General features: G+C 47.1%; 1 protein-coding gene across 1 annotated transcript; it reads right to left on the bottom strand.

Annotated features, from left to right (window-relative positions):
* Positions 1 to 3,762: 3,762 nt before the first annotated feature.
* LOC116862949 (translation initiation factor IF-2-like) lies at positions 3,763 to 5,474 on the bottom strand. The gene is made up of 2 exons (XM_032850395.1): positions 4,694 to 5,474; positions 3,763 to 4,022 (listed from the first exon to the last, which is right to left on the bottom strand). Exons 1-2 carry the CDS (start codon positions 5,457 to 5,459, stop codon positions 3,775 to 3,777), a joined length of 1,014 nt encoding a protein of 337 aa, XP_032706286.1. The 5' UTR covers positions 5,460 to 5,474; the 3' UTR covers positions 3,763 to 3,774.
* Between the last annotated feature and the right edge of the window lie 18,280 nt (positions 5,475 to 23,754).

The following is a 23,754-nucleotide window of genomic DNA, read 5'->3' as shown; positions in this document are numbered from 1 at the left end:
TTCAGTCGGTAAAGCATGTGACTCTCGATCTCAGGGTTGTGAGTTCAAGCCCCACGATGGATGTAGAGCTTATTTAAAAAAAAAAAAAAATTAAATTAAAAATATTTTTTAGTTTAAGTAGTTAATTAAAAGTGGAGGCAAAGAAATGGAGCTAACCATAAAACAAAAGTCAAAGAAGAAAAAAAACATCAAAAACCTGAGAGAACAGGGGCACCTGGGTGGCTCAGTCCGTTGATCGTCTGCCTTGGGCTCAGGTCATGATCCTGGGGTCCTGGGATCAAGTCCGACATCAGACTCCCTGCCCAGCAGGGAGTCTGCTTCTCCCTCTCCTTTTGCCCCTTTCCCTGCTCCTTCTCTCTCTCAAATAAATAAATAAAATCTTAAAAACAACAACAAAAAAGAAACCCTGAGAGAACAAACCATTAGGGATGTGCTGAGAAGTGGCCTTGGGGGATGTGATCAAACACTGGGTCAAGGACGCTGGTAAAAAGGTAAGGCACCAGCACCCACCTCAGGCAGACCACTGGGGCTCCCAAGATAGCCTTGTCCCAGAGGACAACCACCAGTCCAACCTCTCTTCTGAGCAAGGAACCCCAAAGAGAAGGAAGTTAGCATTAAACAAGGAGAACAATTTCCTAATGAGGAGTCTGGAGACAGAGATTCCAAGTGGTGCCCAGGAAAATGCAAGGAGGGGGCTTTAAAAGGCAAACCAGTAGGTGTGGTCAAGTATTTCCCAGGTAAGCATGAATCTCGGCTAAATTAAAACCAACTCAGTAACTTTTCACTCCCCTCTTCTGTTGCAGTTATCAAAAAATGTACTAGGCCAGGAACACAACATAACTGAAAACTAAACAAACATCACCCTTTTTAGATCTACCAAATCAAGGCAGAAACAAGAACCAGCAGCAAGACTTTTTCCTCCCCTTTCCAAGAGAGGATACCAAAGTCTTGCCCTCCAACACGAGTAGCAAGAACCACACACTCTGTATTTTGCTGAATTCTGTCCACACTGAGAGACAACTCACTCTCCTCCACATCCTCCCAGCCAAACCAAAACGACTGAGCCTTAGACTTTTCAAAAGCACAAGAGCAATCAAAAGGGGCCCTCAGCGAGGCTTTTACCTCCAATCTGAACTTCCTGTGTGTTCCCTTTAGCAGCTATCAAAACCCTGGTAGAAGTGCCAACCTCTCCCCAGTCTGCAACACAAGCCATTTTCAGCTTGCCAGTTAAGTGTATAATCAGACAAAAACACAGAAGCACTGCCCTTTAAAGAGATCCCATCCCCTCCAAATCTCCCCCCTTGTAAATTGTATCTCAATATTCAATCGGAGCTATGAACAATTAGATTTACCACTACACTTAATGCTGCATGCACTGGTGACACTACCTTGCTAACTATACTGGTTCTATTTAAGGTATCTAATTAATCCTACAGCTGCAGTCCTGTTCTCCAAAGACTTCACTCTGAAAAAGAGGAAGGTGAGTATCTCTGCAGAACACTACCTCTTTTCTTTCAATCAGGTAAGAGTATGTTGCTACACTACCAAATTCCACAAACCACAACTCACCTTTCCTACAAGGTAAAAAAGGATGCATTTACTTTTAACAAAAACAGGACACAAAATAAAACCAGTTCTAACAATCTAACACATTTGCAGTAACAAGAACATTTATTTCCATTTTTTAAAAAATGAATGTCTCAGGGTGCCTGGGTGGCTCAGTTGTTGGGCGTCTGCCTGAGGCTCTGGTCATGACCCCCCAGGGTCCTGGGTTAGAGCCCAAGATCATCCTGCTCAGCGGGAGGCCTGCTTCTCCCTCTCCCACTTCCCCTGCTTGTGTTCCCTCTCTTGCTGTGTCTCCCTCTGTCAAATGAATGGATAGAATCTTTAAATTAAAAAAAAATTGAATGTCTCGCTCATTAAATCTTCTGAACAAAAGAAAACTAATAAATTATAAAAAACAATTTCAAATCAAGCAATCCATTTTGGGGATTATTTCAGAGTTCATTTTCTAAACCCATCTTCTATTTTGAAGCACTGTCAGCTTTAGTCCTAAAAAGAGAACATAAAACAGCACACAACAGCACCAAAAATTAAACAGAAAATCTAAAGGATGTTCATGTTTTTGTATGGCCTAGGCAAAGAGAGGCATACAAAAGCCACCAAAAATGGTGCCATCCCCACCTTCAAGAAAAATCAATTGCAACAAACAAATGGATAAACTGTAGCACCACACACAGGATAGAATGCTACTCAGAGCAAACAAACAAACAACGCTGGGATAGGGGAGAGGACCAAAATGGACACTGAGCTACTTATTAACACCTGCAGCATGAACTCCATGGATCAATCTCAGAAACTCGGGAAGTTCATGAAGCCAGGCACAAAAGACTGTGCCATAAGGATCTATTCATGACTTGATGGAAACAGGAAACCATACATTCAACAGTCACATCAGTGGTGCCAGGGGCTTGGGTTGGAGATGGATGCTCTATGCCGTCACAGTATATGTTGTCTGTCAAATTCAAGCTATGATTCTTAAAAGGGTGATCATACGGTATCCAAATTATACTCCAAGAAATGAGTCTCTAAAACAAATTTTAAGTATTACTCCAAATTCTCTGGATGAAACCAAGAGACAATCCAGAAATGCTGAAGACCCTCTAGAACTGATGGATGTTAATTTACTCAAGAGTCAAAATTTAAGGAACTCAGCTACATAAAATCAAAGTTGACCACCGGGGCACCATCTGTGTTTCCCGTTTCTCACAGGCCTAGACTATGAGTTCCTCCTTCCCTAAAATCAACATTCTATTCACTAGTTTCACTTTATGTTTTCAAATTACTAACCCAAAAAACTGCAAATTCCACCCACGATGTCTCACAATAATGTATTTTTCCTATAGAATGCCGCCATTATTTGCACATTCTTGGGCAAAAATAAGAATATGAGAAGGTGCTCCACAACTTGTTTTAACCTGTTTTGATCATTTTGAAATGCATTAAGTCCATTACTGTTATATGCAGCTTCTCCCAAGTTTGAAAGCATTTGATTTAATTACATTTTTACTAAGATTAACAGTCAAATTCAAATCCTTTCTCCACAGACACCCTGTCCCGGAGAAGCATCAAATCCAAATTCCCAAATCTTCAAAATCATTTGAGACACAAAATCTAAAGCCATGGTTACCGAGAGCACAATAAACAAGAACACTTACTTACATATCTTCACGTCATGGGGAGGGGTGAGGATTAGCTCAGAAAAAACACTACCATAAAACAAATCTATCAACGCAAACTCTGATCACGCATTTCCTGCCGACAATATACAATCAGATATGCGGTAGTTTTGAAAGCGAACACTTGACGTTGCTAGGAAGAGCAGTATGTTAATATGCACAGATTATTCCAATCAGCTCGTTTTCAGCGCACTTAAATGCTGCGAAAATACCTCGGTCTAAGCTGCCTAACTCAAGACTCTTTTCCGGGAAGTGCTCACCTCCCGTGGCACACCATAAACTCCCTTCTTCCCTGGGTGCCCTCGCCAGTGACAAGCAGCAGGCCTCGCTGGTCTCCCAGCTCAGGGCTTCTCCACCCCGCACGACCGACACTTGGGGCGGGGGAGCCTGCCCTGGGCCACGCAGGATATTCCGCAGCCCCCTCTTAGGGATGACATTCAAAACTGCCCCCAGTGTCAAACACGCCCGGAGGGAGGACCGGAGGGGGTCAAACGCCCCGGCTGAGATGCAGGCGTATAGACCATCCCGGGAGTTCTCAACCTACAAAGTACTCGGGGCACTTGGTGGCTGGACTCCGCAGCAGCAAAGACTCCGGCAGTCTGGATCCGGGGAAGGGTGTCCAATACCCTCGCAACGCCGGGCTCAAACCCTGACGCAGGCTGCCCTTCCCCTTAGCCAGCAATGCAGCAAGGTTATCTTTACCTTTATAGAGGTTGGTGACGGCGGTGGCTGCGTTTTGGAAGGGGACCCAGAGAGAAAGTCCTGGCTGCTGACACACTCGGTCTGAAAAAGCGGAGGGAAGAGAAAAAAAAAAAAAACCACAAAAGACACAGAAAGAGACAGAGAGAGACACAGAGAGAGATGATGTTATTTGGGCGTCAGTCACTCCGGAACGGCCATATTAGGTTTCGCCATTTTGTTCCAGGGCTTCAGGATCCCACACTCAACTGCGAGGACGGCAGGAAAGGGGTCGCGGCGGGAGCAAGGGCGAGCCGCGGGGCCCAGAGGCGCAACCCCGGGACCGACCGCGGCCGAGGGAGGCGCCCCCTCCCAGTCCCCGCCCCGAGGCCGGCTTCGGGCACAATGGGCCGGCCCCGCCGCCTCCCTTCGCCATTTTGTGACCCCGGGCCCCTCCCCTCCCCTCCCTGCCGGGGGGCGCCAGCAGCCGGGCCTCAGCCGCAGGAGAGCCCCCGAGAGCGGCCCCAAACGGGAGCGCCCCCCGCGCCGGCCCCCCGCTCGGCCGCGGCCGCCCGCCGGGCCCGCCCCCCGCGCCGCCATCTTGTGGGGAGGGGGCGACCGGGCGGCGGGGGCGCGGAGGCCCGGCCCGGCCCGGCCGGCGGGTGGGCGGCCGCCCTCGGGGTTCTCCACCGACCCGCGGACCCCGAGGCGCGTCGGCGGCAGCGGTGGCGGCGGCGGGGCGGCGGCAGCGGCAAGATGGCGGCGGCGGGCCTCACCTTTGTAGAGCTGGGCCACGGCGGTGGCCGAGTTCTGGAAGAGGTGCCACAGCTTCTGCTGCTTGTGCTCGGGCTGCGCGGCGGCCGCCGCCTCCTCTTGCAGCTCGGGGGACAGCTGCTCGTCCTGCTCGGCCTCAGCCAGGCACTGCCGCTCCCACTTAGAGAACCAGTGCTCCGGCCCGTGCTCCTGGATCTCGGCCTCGCCCTCCTCCTTCCGCTCCTCCATCCTCCGCGGCCTCCCGCGGCCTCGCCGCCGCCGCCGCCGCGTCCTCCTCAGGCGGGGCCCCCGCGGGAGCGTCGTCGTCGAGCGGCCCGGCGGCGGGGCCCAGCGGCCGGCGGCGGCTCCTCGAGGCGGCCCAGGCCTCCTGCACCCCGACGGCTTGCGAGACCCGCCCCGCGGCCCCGCGCTGTCCGGGACGACCCCCGCCCCGGGCCTCCCCACCCCCGGGTCCCGCCGAAGGTCGCCGCGGTCTGGACGACCGCCGCCGCCCCTCGCCTTGCCGGCCTGAACCTGTCTACCGCCCACCCATGGCGCCGCGGCCCCCCTAGGGCCGCCGCCGCTGACCGCCGAGCCCTCCGCAAAGCCCGGCCTGCGCCGCCGAGCCAACCCCGAAGACTGAGGAACGTCGTCGTCGCCGCCGCCGTCGACGCCTCTGCGGCTGCTGGTCCCCGCCCTCCCCCGCCCACATGCTGACTGGGGAAGCACCGCCCACTCGGCCTCGGCTCCCCTGCCCGGTTGGGGCGCGCCCGCTCCGAGCGCCCTCATTGGTCGGATCCGACCGGTTCCGCGCGTCGGCCTCTGAACACAGCACCGTGATTGGCTTACCGTCCTGTCTGCCTGACGTAACCAATGGGCGGGGGGAAGGGAGCGTGTGTCAGGAAGGATGGAAAAGGAGGGGGTGGAGCTGACAGTGGTTGCGTCCAAGCCAACCAAAGGAAAAAAAAAAAAAAAGATAAAGATAAAAGGTACGCATGCGCCGTGGTTGCTTCCCCCCCACCCGCGGGCGTCGAGGGACAGTCACGTGACCCGGCCCAGCGACCGCGCCCCGCGGGGTCTTTTCAGGCGCTTTCCGGTAACAGGGGCCCCAGAATTAAGTCGGGCCACGGCGCCCTGGTGTCTGGGGTGGCAGTCCGCTTGCCCCAGCTCCTTGGGCTCCAAAACGGCTAGGGGCGTAGAGAAAGGATAAAACGTCCAAGTTGGCAGAGTGCGTCCTCCATCTGTTTATCTTAGAGTCCCATTTCTCGGATGGGCAAGTTGGGCTTCCGAGCCCCAAGAAAAACTTTCAAGTGGCGAGTCTAGCGGCCCTTCCTGCGGCCCGCTGCCCTTCGGGGAGTGCGTCCCGTGACGCGGCCATCCGCCCGATCCGGAGGCCGCCAGCCAAGCGGAGCGCAGGACGGGACGCCCCGGCTTAGGGTGGCGACCCCCAAGCTGTCCGGAGGAGCACACTCCGGGGCCACGTGTGCCCGTCTGCATCACGCGCCAGCCCCCGCCTCCCCCAGCCGGAACCCGCGTGGCCATGTGGGGTGGACTGCTCGGCCTCCCGTTAACCCGTGCCGCGCGGTGGCCCCGTCACCCCTGCGGCTCTGGGGCTCCCGGAAGGAGCCGCCACGCAAACGAGTGATGACCGCACAGAGGCAAAACCGGCCCTCCAGCTGCTGGCGGCGAGAGCAGGAGCCACCCAGGGCCTGCAGAAGCTGGCCGGGGTACCACCTCCCAGGAGCTACCACAGCGAGCTCCTGCAAAGTAAGGTGGCTTTAAAGCTGTCACTTCTGGACTCAAATGTGACCTCCTCGTTAAGGCCTACGAGTCCCTGTGGGACCTGAGCCCGCCTCCTCCGTGTTCATCTCACCCCATCCTCTGCTTGGCTCGTGCTGCCCAGTCACACTGGCCTTCTTTCTGTTTCCCCAGGACACCAAGCTCTTCTCTGCCTCAAGGCCTTTGCTCTCAGGGTACACACTCTCCCTCTAGAATCTTCCCCCTCAATTCTCAAGGCTCTGTTCAAATGGCCTATAAGCCCTTGTCATACCAGCCTTATTAAAGTAGAGCGTTCTACACTCCTGTTGCCTGGTTTTATTTTTTCATACCCTGAATCACTACCTGAAATGACCCTACTATTGATGTGTTTATTTATAACTCTCTTGTCACTAAAAAGTAACTTATCCTACGGCAGAACCTTGGCAGTCTTGTTCCTGGCTAAATCTTAAAAAGATTGGTAAAGGGGCGCCTGAGTGGCTCAGTGAGTTAAAGCCTCTGCCTTCGGCTCAGGTCGTGATCCTGGGGTCCTGGGGTCCTGGGGTCCTGGGATCGAGCCCCGCATCGGGCTCTCTGCTCAGCAGGGAGCCTGCTTCCACCTCTCTCTCTGCCTGCCAAATAAATAAATAAAATCTTAAAAAAATAGATTGGTAAATAGGATGTAGGAAGAAATGGGGTTAGAGGCCACCCCAGAAAGGACATGCCAGGCAATAGTAGGAGTTATGGGGGAACCCCCAGTTCTTCAGACAACCAGAGTGGGAGCTGCGGGCTGTGCACTTTGTCCATCCAGTATCAGAGGCACACAGCCTAGGCTTTACCAATTTTGTAAAGCACTACAAAAACACAATCTGTTGACTCTATAATATGAAAAGAAATATTTTTTTCAGGAGTGTGTGGATGGCTTAGTCCATTAAGTGTCTGCACGTTGCTCAGCCCGTGATCTCCAGGGCCTGGGATCAGCCCTGCATTGGGCTCCCTGATCAGCGGGGAACCTGCTTCTCTCTCTCTCTCTCTCTCTCTCTCTCCCCCTGCTCCTCTGCCCTTGTGCGCTCTCTCTCAAATAAATAAATCTGTAAAATCTAAAAATCTTTTTCAAAAAAAAGTTTTTTCACTAATGATTACAATAGAAAAACATCTGAAAATCTGTCACTTTTATGGAAAAAAAAGTTTAATCTGAGTGCATTTTCACAGCGATTTTTCTGAGAACTGCCATGGTCTTAAATGAGTCTCTCTCCTTCCTCCCTCTCGCTTTCTCTCCCTGTCTCCCCTACCCCGAGAAATGCACATACACACAGAGATGACTCTGGACACCAGTCTACAGGTCAGTTTCATTCTAAACTGCCCTTTATAAAACCTAAACAACACTATTAGACATCAATACCTGGTGGGTGCTCATGGTCAGGCTGTAACAGCTGAAGGATGAGGCTTATCAGTGGCCAATGTGAAAAGCAGCCTGTGCCTGAATACCATGAGGACAGAAAGTAAGATGTGTAAGGGGTATAAAATGGTACTTCCCATTGGTGGGAATCACAGAGGACCTCCTGGGGTAGGAAGGATTTTTGCTAGGCCATGAAGCATAGACAAGTTTCCTGAAAGGGAGAGGCCCCTCAGAGCAGAGGGGCGCATGGATTCAAAGGCACAGAGGTGGAAAAGGCTTAAAGAACCAGGAATAGAGGGGTGCCTGGGTAGCTCAGTGGGTTAAAGGCTCTGCCTTTGGCTCGTGTCATGATCCCAGGCTGCTGGGATCGAGCCCCACATCAGGCTCTCTGCTTGGCGGGGAGCCTGCTTCCCCTCTCTCTCTGCCTGCCTCTCTGCCTACTTGTGATTTCTGTCTGTCAAATAAATAAATAAAATCTTAAAAAAAAAAAAAGAAAAAACAGGAATAGGGAGTGCCTGGATGGCTCAGTGGGTTAAGCCTCTGCCTTCGGCTCAGGTCATGATCTCAGGATCCTGGGATTGAGCCCCGCATCAGGCTCTCTGCTCAGCGGGGAGCCTGCTTCCCCCTCTCTCTCTGCCTGCTTGTGATTTCTCTGTCAAATAAATAAATACAATCTTTAAAAAAAAAGAAAAAAAGAACCAGGAATAGGCTGCTCTTTCTGCTCATGGGTCCTGTCCCCGTGCTATAATAAAACCAACATTTTTGCATCCAAAAAAAAAAAAAAAAAAAAAAGAACCAGGAATAATCTGATTTGCATTTTCTTTCTTTCTCTCGGTGAGATAGTACTGCTTTGTTTGGCTTTCTAAATTTAATAAGTACTTCCTATCTGAGTGACCTTGGGCAAATTACTAAGACTCTGAGCATCATAAATGGAGTTGGTAATAGAAACTCCTCAGGTTTGCTTTCAGGATTAAATGTGAATAAATGAGAAAAGGACTGAGTGCCATACCAGTCCACAAAATTATTCAATAAAAACTAGCACTCTAGGGGCCTGAGAAAGTGCTCCTACATTAGCCTCCAACCTTGGAATTGGGAGGTCTGGACGAGCCACAATGCATATGACATCTCTCAGCTAAACTCTGGAAACTTCACATCAATTTGAAGTAATTAGCTTTTGATGACTTGAGAAAATGTGGATTGGTGTATACTTTCTTTTTTCTTTTTTTTTTTTTAAATAGGCTCCACACCCACCGTGGGTCTGGAACTCACAACCCCAAGATCGAGAGGCGCATGCTCCACTGCCTGAGGCAGGCCAGGCACCCCTGTACTTTCATTTTTAATATCTTTCCAGATGTTTAAGTATGTATATGTAAATACTTTTTTGCTGTTGTTAAAGATTTGAGAGAGAGAGAGAGAGACAGTGTACGCCTGCACGGGGAGGAGCAGAGGGAGAGAGAGAATCCTCAAGCACGCTCTCCACTGAAAGCAGAGCCCAATGCAGGCGAATCCCAGAACCCCGAGATCATAACCCCAGCTGAAATCAACAGCTGGACGCCCAACCAACAGAGCCACCCAGGCGCCCCACATAAACACTTTTAAACATAAAAGATGTATTACAGAGCGTGTTAGGAAACTGAGCTTTTATTTTCAATTTTATAATAGATCTTGGACATCTTTTCTAATTTCAACAAGACACAGGTGACCCTTGAATGATGCAGGGATTAAGCGTATGACCCTATGCACAGTAGAAAATTCATAGATGACTTTTTTTTTTAAAGATTTTTATTTATTTATTTGACAGAGATGGAAAGAGGGAACACAAGCAGGGGGAGTGGTAGAGGGAGAAGCAGGCTTCCTGCTAAGCAGGGAGCCCCATGTGGGGCTCAATCCCAGGGCCCTAGGATCATGACCTGAGCCAAAGGCAGACGTTTAATGACTGAGCCACCCAGGCACCCCCCATGTATGACTTTTGACACCCCTAAAACTTACTGCTAATAGTCTCCTGATGACTGGAAGCCTTATCTATAATATACAGTTGATTAACACAGATCATGTATGTTGTATGTACTATCTATCTACTATACTCTTACAATAAAGTAAGCTAGAGGAAAGAAAATGTGATTAAGAAAATCATAACGAAGAATAAATACTTTTATAGTACTGTAGCTATTGAAAAAATCCACATATAAGTGGACCCACACAGTTCAAACCCATGTTGCTCAAAGGTCAAGTATAGTTGGCTCTTTCCTCATTAGCAGTCACATTGTACCCCATGGTGTAGGCCCATGATAATGTATTTATCAGTTCACCACGAAAGAGCATTTGGCAGTGTTCAGGAACTTAGGACTACAGCAGTACTTAGGACGTACTCAGCGTTCCCATACATTCATCTTTGCCTTCCTTCAGTAACTTCTTTCGTATGCATTCCATGACGTAGAATCTTTCTGCTCTTGGTAAAGGCACTGTATTCTGTAGTCACTGGTCCTGTTATTATTAGTACCACAGGAGTACTCCATGTTTCAATTGAACAATTCCAATTACACAGAACAGAAAGTAAAAACGGGAAGTCATGCCACCTCCTCAATTCCAAACTCCAGAAGTAACCTATAACCTTTGGAAATGATGTCCACATTTATGTGTAACTATATACATGTATGTCTGTCTTTAAGGGAAAAAAGGTGATTGTTTTAAGAGTACTATCAAAACATTTTTCTCTTGCGGCACCTGGGTGGCTCAGTGGGTTAAATAAAGCCTCTGCCTTCAGCTCAGGTCATGATCCCAGAGTCCTGGGATTGAGTCCTAGGATGAGTCCTGGGATCAAGCCCCATTATCAGGCTCTCTGCTCAGCAGGGAGCCTGCTTCCTCCTTTCTCTCTGCCTGCTTCTCTGCCTACCTGTGATCTCCGTCTGTCAAATAAATAAATAAAATCTTAAAAAAAAATTTCTCTTAACATAATTTGAACATTGTTCCATGTCAGTACATAAATTCTTTTAAAATACTGTAAAATATTTCATTGCCTTGATTAAGTATTTAAGATTCCCTATGGATGGAAATGTAGGGTCTTTGGCGATTATAAATAATGCTGTAATGACCATCCTTGTATAAATGTGCTGTACTGAATATCCTTGCAAATGTGTACCCCCAGAAATAGTATTTTGCAGTCAAAAGGTAAAAGAATTAAATATTTTATGAGAGACTTCAAAAATGTCCTTCAGAAGGCAGAGTAATTGTCACTGCCTCCAAGAAGTACATAAATGCATTGTTTTTCCCATCTTGCTAATAGTATTTAAAAAAAAAAAACCCTCTGCACTTTGCTGATCAAATAAGCAAAAAATCGGTATCTCCTTATGGTTGTACTTTGATCTGTCCAGTTTCCCAGGCTGTCATTGGTTTTTTTTAATTTTGTTTATCCTTTTCCATCTTTCTCGCCCTGGAAATGTTTTAAATTGTTAAATCTTTGACTTTCTAGCTTCTGAGTTTTGCATCAGGCTTAGGAAGGCTTTCCACACTCCGAGATTATCTGTTAACATGATTGAATCAAAACTGAAATGGCAGCCCATCTTTTGCCTCCCCTACCGGACTACTGAGCATAAACGTCAAAAGAAATGCATGATACCACCAGCTTCTCGTGTTATATAATGCGTGCATTCATCACAGTAAGCAGTATTAAGCGGCCTCGTAGATTAATTGCTGCCAGAAAAGGTCAAAGTTAGGCTCAAGGACATGAGTCAAAAGACATGAGAAAAGTGAAATAACACTGTGAGCACAAAGGACCAATCAAAATAAGATAAAATCAAAGGCCTTTTATTTAACACTTAACAGCATATACCCTTATACAAGAGCAGTGTTTTTGTGTGTTTTAATATATACCCTGTTCCTGTTTGGGACAATGTTGACATACTAAATACACCCCGCCATGCTGCATTCAGCTCCCTACGGAGGATGAGATTCTTCGTCCAAGTAGATCTAGACGCTAAAGGTGGCCTGGCTTGTGCCGTTGAGGGTGGACCCACCACAGCATCTCACAGTCTGCATGCACAGAAACAACCTTCCGCCTCTTCAGGGAGATGGAGGAAGCAGAGTGGGACAGATGTATCTGATCCTTTTTTTCATAGCTTTCCTGGGGCACAAAAGGCAAGCTCATGATCAAATCTGCTTACAGCTTACCTCATTCGGTAAATTGAAGGGAGGCGTTTCTCCCTAAACTCTTTGTTTTCAATACAAACCCAGAAAACAAAGTTGAGTTTGGTTTTTTTTTTTAATCTTCTTCTTTTTTTTTTTTTTTAAAGATTTTTATTTATTTATTTGACAGAGAGATATCACAAGTAGGCAGAGAGGCAGGCAGAGAGAGAGGAAGGGAAGCAGGCTCCCTGCTGGGCAGAGAGCCCGATGCGGGGCTCGATCCCAGGACCCCGGGATCATGACCTGAGCCGAAGGCAGAGGCTTAACCCACTGAGCCACCCAGGCGCCCCAACAAAGTTGAGTTTTTTGAAAAAGATTTTTAACAAAAATTGGAAGCCTTATATGTTCTTCTTGCCTTGCTATGAAATGCAGTTTATCTCAGACAAGCAAATGCTATGCCTCTTAAAAAAGCAATAGAAAATACTGCTGGTCGGGGTGCCTGGGTGGCTCAGTGGATTAAAGCCTCTGCCTTCAACTCAGGTCACGATCCCAGAGTCCTGGGATCGAGCCCCACATGGAGCTCTCTGCTCAGCAGGGAGCCTGCTTCCCCTTCTCTCTCTGCCTGCCTCTGGGCCTACTTGTGATCTCTGTCTGTCAAATAAACAAATAAAATCTTAAAAAAAAAAAAATACTGCTGGTCTGTTGTCTGTGACACGGAAAAAGTGTCCAAGAATTTCAGACCTCGTGCAGGAAATATTGGATTCTCCAAAGGGTCTCTCCAAACTGAACATAGAATGAGATATAAACATAACACGGCCGGCTAGCGCCCTTCCCAATATCCATTCCACAGGTATTTTTCCTAACAGAGCCTAAATTGTATTCCAGTGGGCGGTGTGCCCAGCTCAAGGACTACATTTCCCAGCCTCCTTTGCGACAAAGGGAGGATGATGAAATAAGAGGGAGTCATAGGGTGGGGCTTCCAGGAAAGCTATTTAAAAGGAAGTGACTTAGCTTCGTCTCTTCCTCACTACTTCCTCTTTCCTGGGGCTTGGAATTCAAACAAGATAGGCTGGGCTGCGGCAGCCATCTTTGACCAAGGGGGTAACCTTAAGGAAGGAAGCCATATGCAGAGAATGGTGGAGCAGAAAGGAGGAAGTCTGATGAACTTGTGGATGTCCTCAGACTACCGCTAAACTTTTTTTTTTTTTTTTTTTTTTTTTTTGGTAAGCTAGTTCATGTAAGCATCTGTGGTCAGGTTTCCGCACCAACAGTGAAACACAAGTCATTACTCATTATAGTACATAAAGCTCATGTAATCTGGACGGTATCAAATAAAGATAATATTCTGTAGTTTGCGGAGTTTTGAGGTTGCTGTTTGTGCTTTATCTTTGCTCTTACCCACTTTTTATGTAACATTTCCCTATTACAACAGTATGTTCCTTGCATGGCTGGTGCTCAGTCTGAAACCAAAGTTACAGTTTGCTTCCAGTTATAAAATAGTAGGTTAAGAATGATCTCTCTTAACTGCTGTCTGAAGGGTGAATCGTATGCAGTTAAAGGTATTTTCAGAACGACTGCCCATGGCCTTCCCAACTTGCCACAGCTTGGCAGGTAGTGCCCAGGGCTGGGGCTGGAGGCACGCTCCAGCACTGCGGTGATGTCACCATGAAAAGAGGCTCATGACAGAGTTTCCCAGGCCTCTGGTTTCTGGCTGCTAAGTGATTCCTTGATTTTCCCAAAATCTGTTTTAAGATGGTACAGCTCTGAAGAAAAAAAGTCTCAGGTCCATTTGCCAAGATGGGTGTCAAGAGAGAACCAGCTTCTCACTGGGCAAGATGTCCACACGACGGAGTCCCAGTGTCTGGCCATAGCCAGCATCCTGAAACAGTAATTCAGGCTCTGGAATTCAGTCCACAGCTCTGCGTGCCTCAAGCAAACCCCGTTTGATCTCACTCAGATGCAGCAGTCTGTTTCTGTGCGGCTGGGATGGGCCCTGAGTGGGTGCATTTCTAACAAGCTCCCAATGATGCTGGTGCTCCTGGGGCACAGACTGCATCTTAAGTGGGAAGGCATTTGCTGGCTCTTCTCACAATACAGTCCCAGTCTCTGTTGGGCACCTTTTTGTCATTCAGATCTCTGTTCACATGCTACTTCCTCTGAGCAGCTCTCCTTGACCAGCCAGCCCATAGTAGTCTCCTGGCCCCCATGCTTTTCTACTTCACCCAAATTTCACCTGTATCATGTGGGGCCTCCCCACCCCCAACGCCCACCACAATTTTCATAAGATCCGGTCAACTGAGTGTCTAAATCACAAATTTAGAGTTTGGGTTGAAACCAGAAGTTGGGAGTGGAGTCATATTAATGCCTCGGTTGTTCTATTCCTCCTTGAAGGACATAACCCCAGCCCAGGAATCATGCCCTCAAATTCATTTCCAGGCAGGCTGGAGCTTCTTGATTTCTAATATATGCATGATCCCAGGGCATTAGCCTTTTAGCAATTTTCCTTCCAGTCTTTCATATTAATATAATTATTTTCAGTGGTGTGCTGGAGCTGGCAAGCCAGTTGCTTCCATCTATCCAACTCCTCCTCTGATGACATCATGAGGTACCTTGAAATCAGCCACAGTGGGTACGTTTATACCATGGAAATGCTACAAATGAGAGATTTTTCGGTTTCAGAGTGTCAGGGTTTTTTTTTTAAGATTTAATTTGAGAGAGAGGGAGAGAGGAAGAGAGACCATGGAGGGGGAAGGACAAGCAGACTCTCTGCTGAGCAGGGAGCCTGATGTGGGGGTCAATCCCAGGACCCCAAGATCATGACCTGAGCTGAAGGCAGACACTTAACCGACTGAGCCACCCAGGCACACCTCCAGAGAGTCTATTGTTAGCAATCTACCAGGACGTCACTGATTTAACTTACATGACATCAGTTTTCCCCAGTCACGTATCTGAACTAGTTAACGCCCCTCCTAAAGTGCACCAGGAGCTTGTCCCAGTAAATGGGGACAGATGATACATAACTAAACACACAAACAAGAAAATTCTAGGAAGCAGTACAGTATGAAGAGAATGAACAAAACCACTGATATGTTCAATGAAGTCCTTTTATCCACCCCTCTACATATCATAAACAGTTGCCCAAGTTTTAAAAAAGCTTAAGGAGCATTCTTCCTATGCATAATATTTACTCCTCATGATAATAATCTTCTAATTTATTTATGCAATCCTCAACAGTTGAGGGCTTTTTAGCCTTGGCACTGTAGATATTCTGGATCAAATAATTCTTGGGTGGGGGCACTGTCTCAGGCATTGTGAGATGTTGAGCTGCATCTCTGGCTTTTTCCCACCAGATGCCAGTAGCAGCAGTGCCCACTATCCCAGTTAGGGCAACAAAAAATGTCTCTGGATTTTGTCCCCTGGTGAGCAAAATCACCCCGGTTGAAGATCACGGTCTTAGCTGGATATTACATCGACAAATGAAGGCTTCTAAGAAGGAAGGGGGTCTCAGAGGGTGGCTCCAGTAGCAGCCGTGCCCACTGGGAACTTGTTAGAAATGAAGATTCCCAGGCATCAGAATCTCCGGGGTGGGACCAGGCAGTCTGTGCTCTAACAAGCCCTCCCGGGGATTCTGATGCACAGTCCGGTTTGATTGGGGCCAGGGATGAAGGTTTTTAGAAACCACAACAGTGTTTGGTAGCTTTGTATTGCAATGCGTGGTTGTGGTTGCATCATAATGATGTGTGTGTGTGTGTGTGTGTGTGTGTGTGTGTGTGTGTCCCACCTACGCATCTCTGGCTAGTATAGGTGATTAGAGCAAATTAGCTGAATTCAGGTGTACTTTGGACTTAAGTACCACCTTTTAGCTCAGGATTACCAAACACCACTTATTTTTACCCCAGGGAGGCTCTGGGAGGCTCTGGGACATGCAATGGGATGAAGGATGTGAGGGGCAGTGCCCTGCATCGTCTAAACACATTGTCTGGGTTATTGACTGGAAGCATTCAGATGTGTTACAATAGTCAGGAAGGGGCGCCTGGGTGGCTCAGTCGTTAAGCATCCACCTTTGGCTCATGTCATGATCCCAGGCTCCTGGGATCAAGCCCCAGGTTGGGCTCCCTGTTTGGTGAGAAGCCTGCTTCTCCGTCTCCCACTCTCCCTGCTTGTGTTCCCTCTCTCACTGTGTCTCTCTCTGTCAAATAAATAAATAAAATCTTTAAAAATACTACTACTAATAATAGGATAGGTTATGCCGTTGTCAATGACCAAACAACAACAAAAAGATCTACAGTGAAGACTAGAAAGCAAATGGGTCCTGACTCTACCTTCCAGCGGCCACGTGGCGATTCTCCATGTGTAAACTCTGGTTCTCTAATAACGAGCAGTTTGGTCTTGTCAGAAGCCAAAGAACCACAAAACGCAAAGTCAAGGCAAGATGTGCCACCAGCAGCAATCTCCTGCTCTTGCCACCATCTTCTACCTCAGGCGGCCATGAACTCTGTTCAGAAACACGGGTTCACAAGGCTTCTTTCATCGTTTGTCAATGGGGGTTCCTACCGTGGGAACAAAAATGCTTCTGGTCCTGCTGTTCTCAAATGTGGCGGTATTGTCCCATTCCAAAGAGCATTTTTGGAGATGGGGGTGGTGGGAATTAGGGTGTTACAGTGACTGGGTCTCCTGGTATTTACTGGGTTAGTGCCAGGGTCATTAAAACATCCTACAGAGTGCTCGTGGGATTGTAAAATGGTACCATCCATCCCTTTGAAAAATAAGTCAAGAGTTCCTTTGAAAATTCACTGTACAGGGGCCCCTGGCTGGCTCCCTCGGTACAGCACCTATCCGACTCTTGATCTGCCGGTCATGAATTCGAGATTTAAGTTATCTCTACCCACGCAGGTCACTTTAAAAATAAATAAATAAATGTCACAAAATAAAATAAAATTCAACAGACACTTCCAATAAGACCCCCACCATTCACCTAGGTATTTACCAAAGAGAAAAGAAAGCCTATGCCCACACCGTACATACAAGTTCATATCCACCCTGTCTGCAAGAAGCAAAAACTGAAAGCCATGGGAGGGTCCCTCAACAGGTGGAAGAAGAAACAGACCTCGGGGCATCCATGCAACCGACACATGTATAACAATAAGAAGGGATGAACTCTTGGTACACGAGATACAGTATGGATGGATCTCAAAATAATTATGCTGAGTGGAAGAATCCAGATCAAAGAAAGAAAGAAAGAAAAGGAAAGGAAAAGAAAGTTCATGCTTTATGATTCATTCCCTTTATGGAAAATGCAAACGTATCTATAGGCACAGAAAACAGACCAAAGGTTGCCGGAGATGAAGGGGAGGACAGGGAAAGACCAGAAGGAGGGATTACAAGGGGAGTCTATTGTAATCCCCTTTGGGAAAGGAAACTGTTTGGATGATAGTTATGTTAAGTAAGTCTCCATGGGGCAGCTCAAGACCTGGCAGCTGGTTTCTTTGGGCAGAGGAAGAGAGAGAACAAGAAGGTGCCCTAAGGAGAAGTGACAGTTTTTAATAACCTACTCCTGGATGTGACATCCATCACTCCTGTGGTATTCCGTTCATCGGAGGCCCGTCAGGGAATCCGACCCACACCGGAGGAAAGGGAATTACACAAGGGCATGAATACGGAGAGAGTCGTGGATCTTTGGGGACCCCCTCAGAGGTTGTCCACCCCAAGGAACAGGTGCAAAGGAACCTACAGATTCTCCGGCTCCCAAATGAGGGGATTCCCTAAATGAGGGGATGTTAACGATGGCCTGGCAGGTCAGAATCACCTCACAAGGACATTTTCTTTCCTTCTTAAAAAAAGGAGGGGGGCCGCCTGGGTGGCTCAGTGGGTTAAGCCCCTGCTTTCAGCTCAGGTCATGATCTCAGGGTCCCAGGATCGAGCCCCACATCGGGCTCTCTGCTCGGTGGGGAAACTGCTTCCCCCTCTCTCTCTGCCTGCCTCTCTGCCTCCTTGTGATCTCTGTCAAATAAATAAAAATCTTAAAAAACAAAAAACAAAAAACACAGCACTGGGGAGACTGGCTGGCTCACTCAGGTAAAGCTTGCGACTCTTGGCTTCAGGTTTGTGCACTAAAACCCCACTTTGGGTGTAGAGATTACCTAAAAATAAAATCTTTTTTTTTTTTAAGATGTTATTTACTTACTTGACAGAGACATAGACAACAAGAGAGGGAACACACAAGCAGGGGGAGTGGGAGAGGGAGAAGCAGGCTTCCCGGGGAGCAGGGAGCCCGATGTGGGGCTCAATCCCAGGACCCCAGGATCATGACCTGAGCCCAAGGCAGATGCTCAAGCACTGAGCCCCCCAGGTGCTGCTTAAAAATAAAATCTTGGGGCGCCTGGGTGGCTCAGTGGGTTAAAGCCTCTGCCTTGAGTTTGGGTCATGACCCCAGGGTCCTGGGATGGAGCCCCACATTGGGCTCTCTGCTCAGCAGGGAGCCCGCTTCCTCCTCTCTCTCTCTCTCTTTCTGCCTGCCTCTCTGCCTACTTGTGCTCTGTCTGTCAAATAAAAAAAAAAAAAGAGTAAATCTTTAAAAGTTCTATTTATAAGGAAAAAATTTGTCATGACGTGATGATGGGTGTTAACTAAATTTACTGTGGGGATCATTTAACAACATATACACTTACTGAATTACTACGTCATACCCCTGAAACTATTACAACATTCGATGCCAAACACCAGTTTTATCTCAATTAAAAAATTTTAGCCCAGTGGTATCTGCCCAGGGGGTCCTAAGAGTCGAAGGCACCAGTACCACTGGCAACAGCGTGTGTTTCTGATGTGTGGTGGGAGGAAGGACATGAGGGGCGGTGCCCGGCTTCGTCTAAACATATTGTCTGGGATACTGTCTGGAAGCATTCAGATGTGTTCTAAGAGTCAGGATAGGTTATGCTGTTGTCAGTGCCCAACAACCACAAAAAGATCTCCGCTAACCCCACAAACATCTGTGTCTTACTCAGGCGTAGCCTGCTCTGGGTCCAGGCAACAATCTGGGGCTGCTGCCCTCCACGGGTGATGTGCCGCGTGACTCAGGGATGCAGGCAGCTTCCGTCTCGGGACCCCAACCTCCACAAAAGGGAAGATGAAGACTGGACAGTCTTGCAGAGACTTTCTGCTGCCTCAAATAGGAAGTGACACATCACTTCTGATCACAATCTGTTGGCCAGAGCTGGTCATATGGCCCTGCCTAACACGAGAGGAGGACAGTGACGGGTATCTCCTTACACCCGAGAGCAAGTTAACGTTAATACTAACCTTTTTCATAGATGGCCCCCCTGCCACACATAGGATTCCACATGTTTCAATATTTACGGTAAGGCCTTTGTATTAACTTATTTGCTCCCAATAATTCCCCAAGGAGGTTAGTATTTATTTAAAGATTTGTTGGGGCACCTTGGTAGTTGAGTCAGTGAAGCATCTGCCTTTGGCTCAGGTCACGTACCTGGGGTCCTGGGATTGAGCCCCACGTGGGGCTCCCTGCTCCACGGGAATCCTGCTTCTCCTGCTTCTCCCTCTCCCATTCGCCCTGCTTGTGTTCCTGCTCTCGCTGTCTCTCTCTGTCAAATAAATAAATTTTTTTTAAAGATTTTCTTTATTTATTTGACACAGAGAGAGAGAGCACAAGTAGGCAGAGAGGCAGGTAGAGGGGGTGGGGGAAGCAGGCTCCCTGCTGAGCAGAGAGCCCTATGCGGGGCTGGATCCCAGGACCCTGAGATCATGACCAGAGCCCAAGGCAGAGGCTTAACCCACTGAGCTACCCCAGCACCCCAATAAATGAAATCTTTAAAAAAAAGATTTATTTGTTGTTTATTTGAGAGCAAGAGAGTGCAATCTCAAGCAGGCTCCCCGCTGAGCACTGAGCCCATGCAGGGCTCCATCCCAGGACCCTGAGGTTTGTATTTTTATTCCCATTTTAAAGATGAGGAATTGAGGGGCACCTGGGTAGATCAGTTGGTCAAGCCTCTGCCTTCAACTCAGGTCATGATCCCAGGGATAGAGCCCCATATCAGGCTCCCTGAGGGGGTCTGCTTCTCCCTCTCCCTCGGCCCCTCTTCCCCACTTGTGTTCTTTCTCTCTCTTTTGAATAAATAAATAATCTTAAAAAAAAAAAAATAAAGATGAGGAATTGAGGTGCAAAGAGGTTCCTAAGATGTGTTTCTACCCACAGAACACTTCTTTTTGTTTATATATTTTTTAACTGAAGTACAGTTGATGTTACCCACAGAACGCTTCTGACACCAGATGCCATTGGACGGTAGGGTTGTGTCATTTCTAAAACTAATTTCCTATTTGGGGCACTTAGCTTATTTTCAGTTTTTGGGTCCTACAAATAATACTGTAATGAGCTAGGCTGGGTTTTCTGTTGCCCCAATCTTTGCATACATATTTGTTTTCTTCATATACATTTCTAAACACAGAGTGGAAGTGTTAGGGTAGCCTAGTTCAAGCCTGCACAGGGGAATTGCTGAATGTCCTCCCCATCTGCATCCCCCACCCCGGACGGTGCCCGTTTCTCTATGTACCCACCCACACTGGATATTAAATATTTGTTTAAAAATCTGTGCAGATTGCTTCAGTGTGATATTTTTAATGCAATTCAATGTCTTCTATCTGAAAAAATAAAAGGTCTTTATTTAAAGTGTGAATCCAGGGGGGCCTGGCTGGCCAGTCCATGGAGCATACAACTCTTGATCTCAGAGTTATGAGTTCCAGCCCCGTGCTGGGTATAGAGATTACTAAAAATAAGTGAGTAAATAAAAGTTAAAAAATCGAGAATGGCAAGTTCTTCTGACTAAGCCAGGCAGGTGCCCCCACCCCAAAATTTTGGAAGTGTGAGTCCAAATGAAGTATTTTAAAACTAGCCTTCCTTTGAATAGATCTATGCTACAAACACTAATATTAGATCTGTAACCACGAGACTAAAGTAAAGAGGAAATCAATGCAACTGTCTTAAAATCAGGCATTCAGGGCACCTGGATGGCTCAGTCATTGGGCCTCTGCCTTTGGCTCAGGTCATGATCCTGGGGTCCTGGGATCCAGCCCTGCATCGGCCTCCCTGCTTGGTGGAAAGCCTGCTTCTCCCTCCCCTTCTCCCCCTGCTTGTGTTCTCTCTCTCTTTCTCTTGCTGTGTCTCTCTCTGTCAAACAAATAAATAAACTCTTTAAAAAAAAAAAATCAGGCACGGGTGCGTGGGTGGCTCAGTGGGTTAAAGCCTCTGCCTTCAGCTCAGGTCATGATCCCATAGTCCTGAAATCGAGCCCTGCATCGGGCTCTCTGCTCAGCGGGGAGCCTGCTTCCTCCTCTCTCTCTGCCTACTTGTGATCTCTGTCTCTCAAATAAATAAATAAAATCTTTAAATAAAACGTTTATTTAAAAAAAAAATCAGGCACTCTACAGTGGAGAAATCTGGCAGACACTGTGTCCACCAGGGGACCAAAGTTCACATCAAGAGTGAGAAATCAGGACACCTGGGTGTCTCAGTCGGTTAAGTGTTTGCCTTCAGCTCAGGTCATGATCTCAGGGTCCTGGGATCAAGTCCCACATCTGGTTCCTTCGTCAGTGGGGAGCCTGCTTCTTCCTCTGCCTCCTGCTTGCGCCCTCTCTCTCTCTCATAAATGAATAAAATGTTAAAAACAAAAGGGGGGGGTCATGAGAAATCCTAATGGTAGTACATACCCTTAACATAAGTGGTGAGGAAGGCACTTTATTCTCAGTGGTTTTCCTTCCCCAAATCCATAACCCCAGCATAATCATGAGAAACACATCAGACAAATCCCAATTGAAGGGCATTCTACATTTATTTATTTTTAAGTCATCTCTCTACCCAATGTGGGGCTTCAACTCACAACCCTGAGATGAAGGATCACATGCTCTACCGACTAGGCCAGCCAGGCGTCCCTGTATCCATCCATCCATGTATATGAAATACGCTTAATAAGCAAATCCATAGACCAAAAAAAAAAAAAAAAAAAAAAAAGATCAGCTGTTCCAGGGGCTGGGGTCCGCAGGAATAGGTAGTGACTGCTACATGGGTATATGGTTTCTTACAGAGGTAAAGAAAATGTTCTAGAATCAGCACAATTTTTGAATATACTAAAACCCAGTGAATTGGGCACTTTTTTAAAAAATAAGATTTTATTTATTTATTTGACAGAGGGAGACACAGTGAGAGAAGGAACAGAGCAGGAGGAGTGTGAGAGGGAGAAACAGGCTTCCCACTGAGCAGGGAGCCCAATGTGGGCTCGATCCCAGGCCCCTAGGACCCTGGGATTATGACCTGAGCCAAAGGCAGACACTTAACGACTGAGCTGCCCAGGCACCCCTGAACTGGGCACTTTAAAATGATGTGTGTTATAGTATACGAATTAAATCCTAATTAAAAAAAAAAAAAACAAAGTCTGAGAAACCTTCACAATCTAAAAGAGTCTAAGGAGATAGGACACCAAATGTAATGTGGAATTCTGGATGGGATTCTGGAACAGAAAAAGTGCACTCAGTGAAACTTAAGGAAATCTGAACAAAGTACAGACTTTAGTTAATAATCGTGTATCAGCATTTGTTGTTTAATTGTGACAAATATACGACAATCATGTAAGATGTTCATACAGGAAAATCAGGGGAAAGTGAGTGTGCAGTATATGGAAAATGTCTGTACTATCTTTGCAGCTCTTCTGTAAATCCAAAACTGTTGTAAAAGTTTATTTTTAGAGGCTCCTGGGTGGCTTAGTCAGTTGAGCCTCCAACTCTTGGTTTCGGCTCAGGTCATGATCTCACAGTTGGGGGATTGATCCCTGCATCAGGCTCTGTGCTCAGCATGGAATCTGCTTCAGATTCTCTCTCCTTCTCCCTCTTATTCTCTCTCTCTCTCAAAGAAATAAAATAAATCTTTTTTTAAAGTTTATTTGTAAAAAAAAAAAAAAACCACAAAACCACACCCAATTGCAATCATTTGGGCCACTTTAAAAAAATATATAGCCTCTAGCTCTAAGGACACAAGGCTATTCCGATTTTGTCATCAGGAAAACTGCCCCTTTGGAAACAGAGCCCTGTTGTGGGCATTTGGGATCACCAGGGAAGCTGTTGGCTGAGCTGAGGATAAACACCAGCAATTCTATTCTCAGGAAGTGGTGCTCACTGCTAACAATACTTCCTTACCCTTCAGTGTGTATCATGTCTGGGCCTGAATTATCCTGTCTGGCTAAGTCCTGATTCTGGGAGATTTTGTTGTTGGAAAACATTGGGAAATTTCAGTGGATTTGCCTGGAAAGAGAAAAATCTTACTTTTTTTTTTTTTTTTTTTAAAAACAGGTGACTAACTTCAACATAAATTCCAACGCTTGTGACGGGAAATCAGATGATGCAAGGTGAAGCAGGAGTGTCAGACTTTGAAATGACATGGGGCTTTAGGGGACAGCCAGGCCCGCTGGTTTGCAAGCACACACTGGTCCAGCCCTGAGAAGCCGCTCTTGCAGAAACACCTAGGATGCTGACCTATTCCACAGAAAATAACCACTGCAGAGGTGGGAGTTAGGCTCTTGTGAAAGTTTAAATTAGGAGAAATTGTCGTTGAAGATCTTAAAACTAGAGGGAAAAACAGGGGAATGGACAGTACATCTGTAAGCATTCCGAGAAATCATTTAGCTTCACTAAAATTATTCTAACAGCAACAGAAATAGCAATGAGTAGCATTTTCTGCACACGCAGCAATGCTATGTTTGTTCCCTTTTTAAAAGGAATCCTGTGACCCCTCTCCCCACAAAACCCGGT

The sequence above is a fragment of the Lontra canadensis genome, unplaced genomic scaffold (assembly GCF_010015895.1).
Source record: "Lontra canadensis isolate GAN:19392208 unplaced genomic scaffold, GSC_riverotter_1.0 scaffold407, whole genome shotgun sequence".
NCBI classification, from domain to species: Eukaryota; Metazoa; Chordata; class Mammalia; order Carnivora; family Mustelidae; genus Lontra; species Lontra canadensis.
Note: the sequence above shows the minus strand (reverse complement) of the source record. Positions and strands in the feature narration are given on the sequence as shown.

Excerpts from the sequence above, each read along its gene's own strand:
- LOC116862949 (XM_032850395.1), bottom strand. The coding sequence starts at position 5,459 with ATGAGGGCGCTCGGAGCGGGCGCGCCCCAACCGGGCAGGGGAGCCGAG. Across the intron at positions 4,023-4,693 it reads CGTGGCCCAGCTCTACAAAG|ACCGAGTGTGTCAGCAGCCA; the intron begins GTGAGGCCCGCC and ends CCGCTTTTTCAG.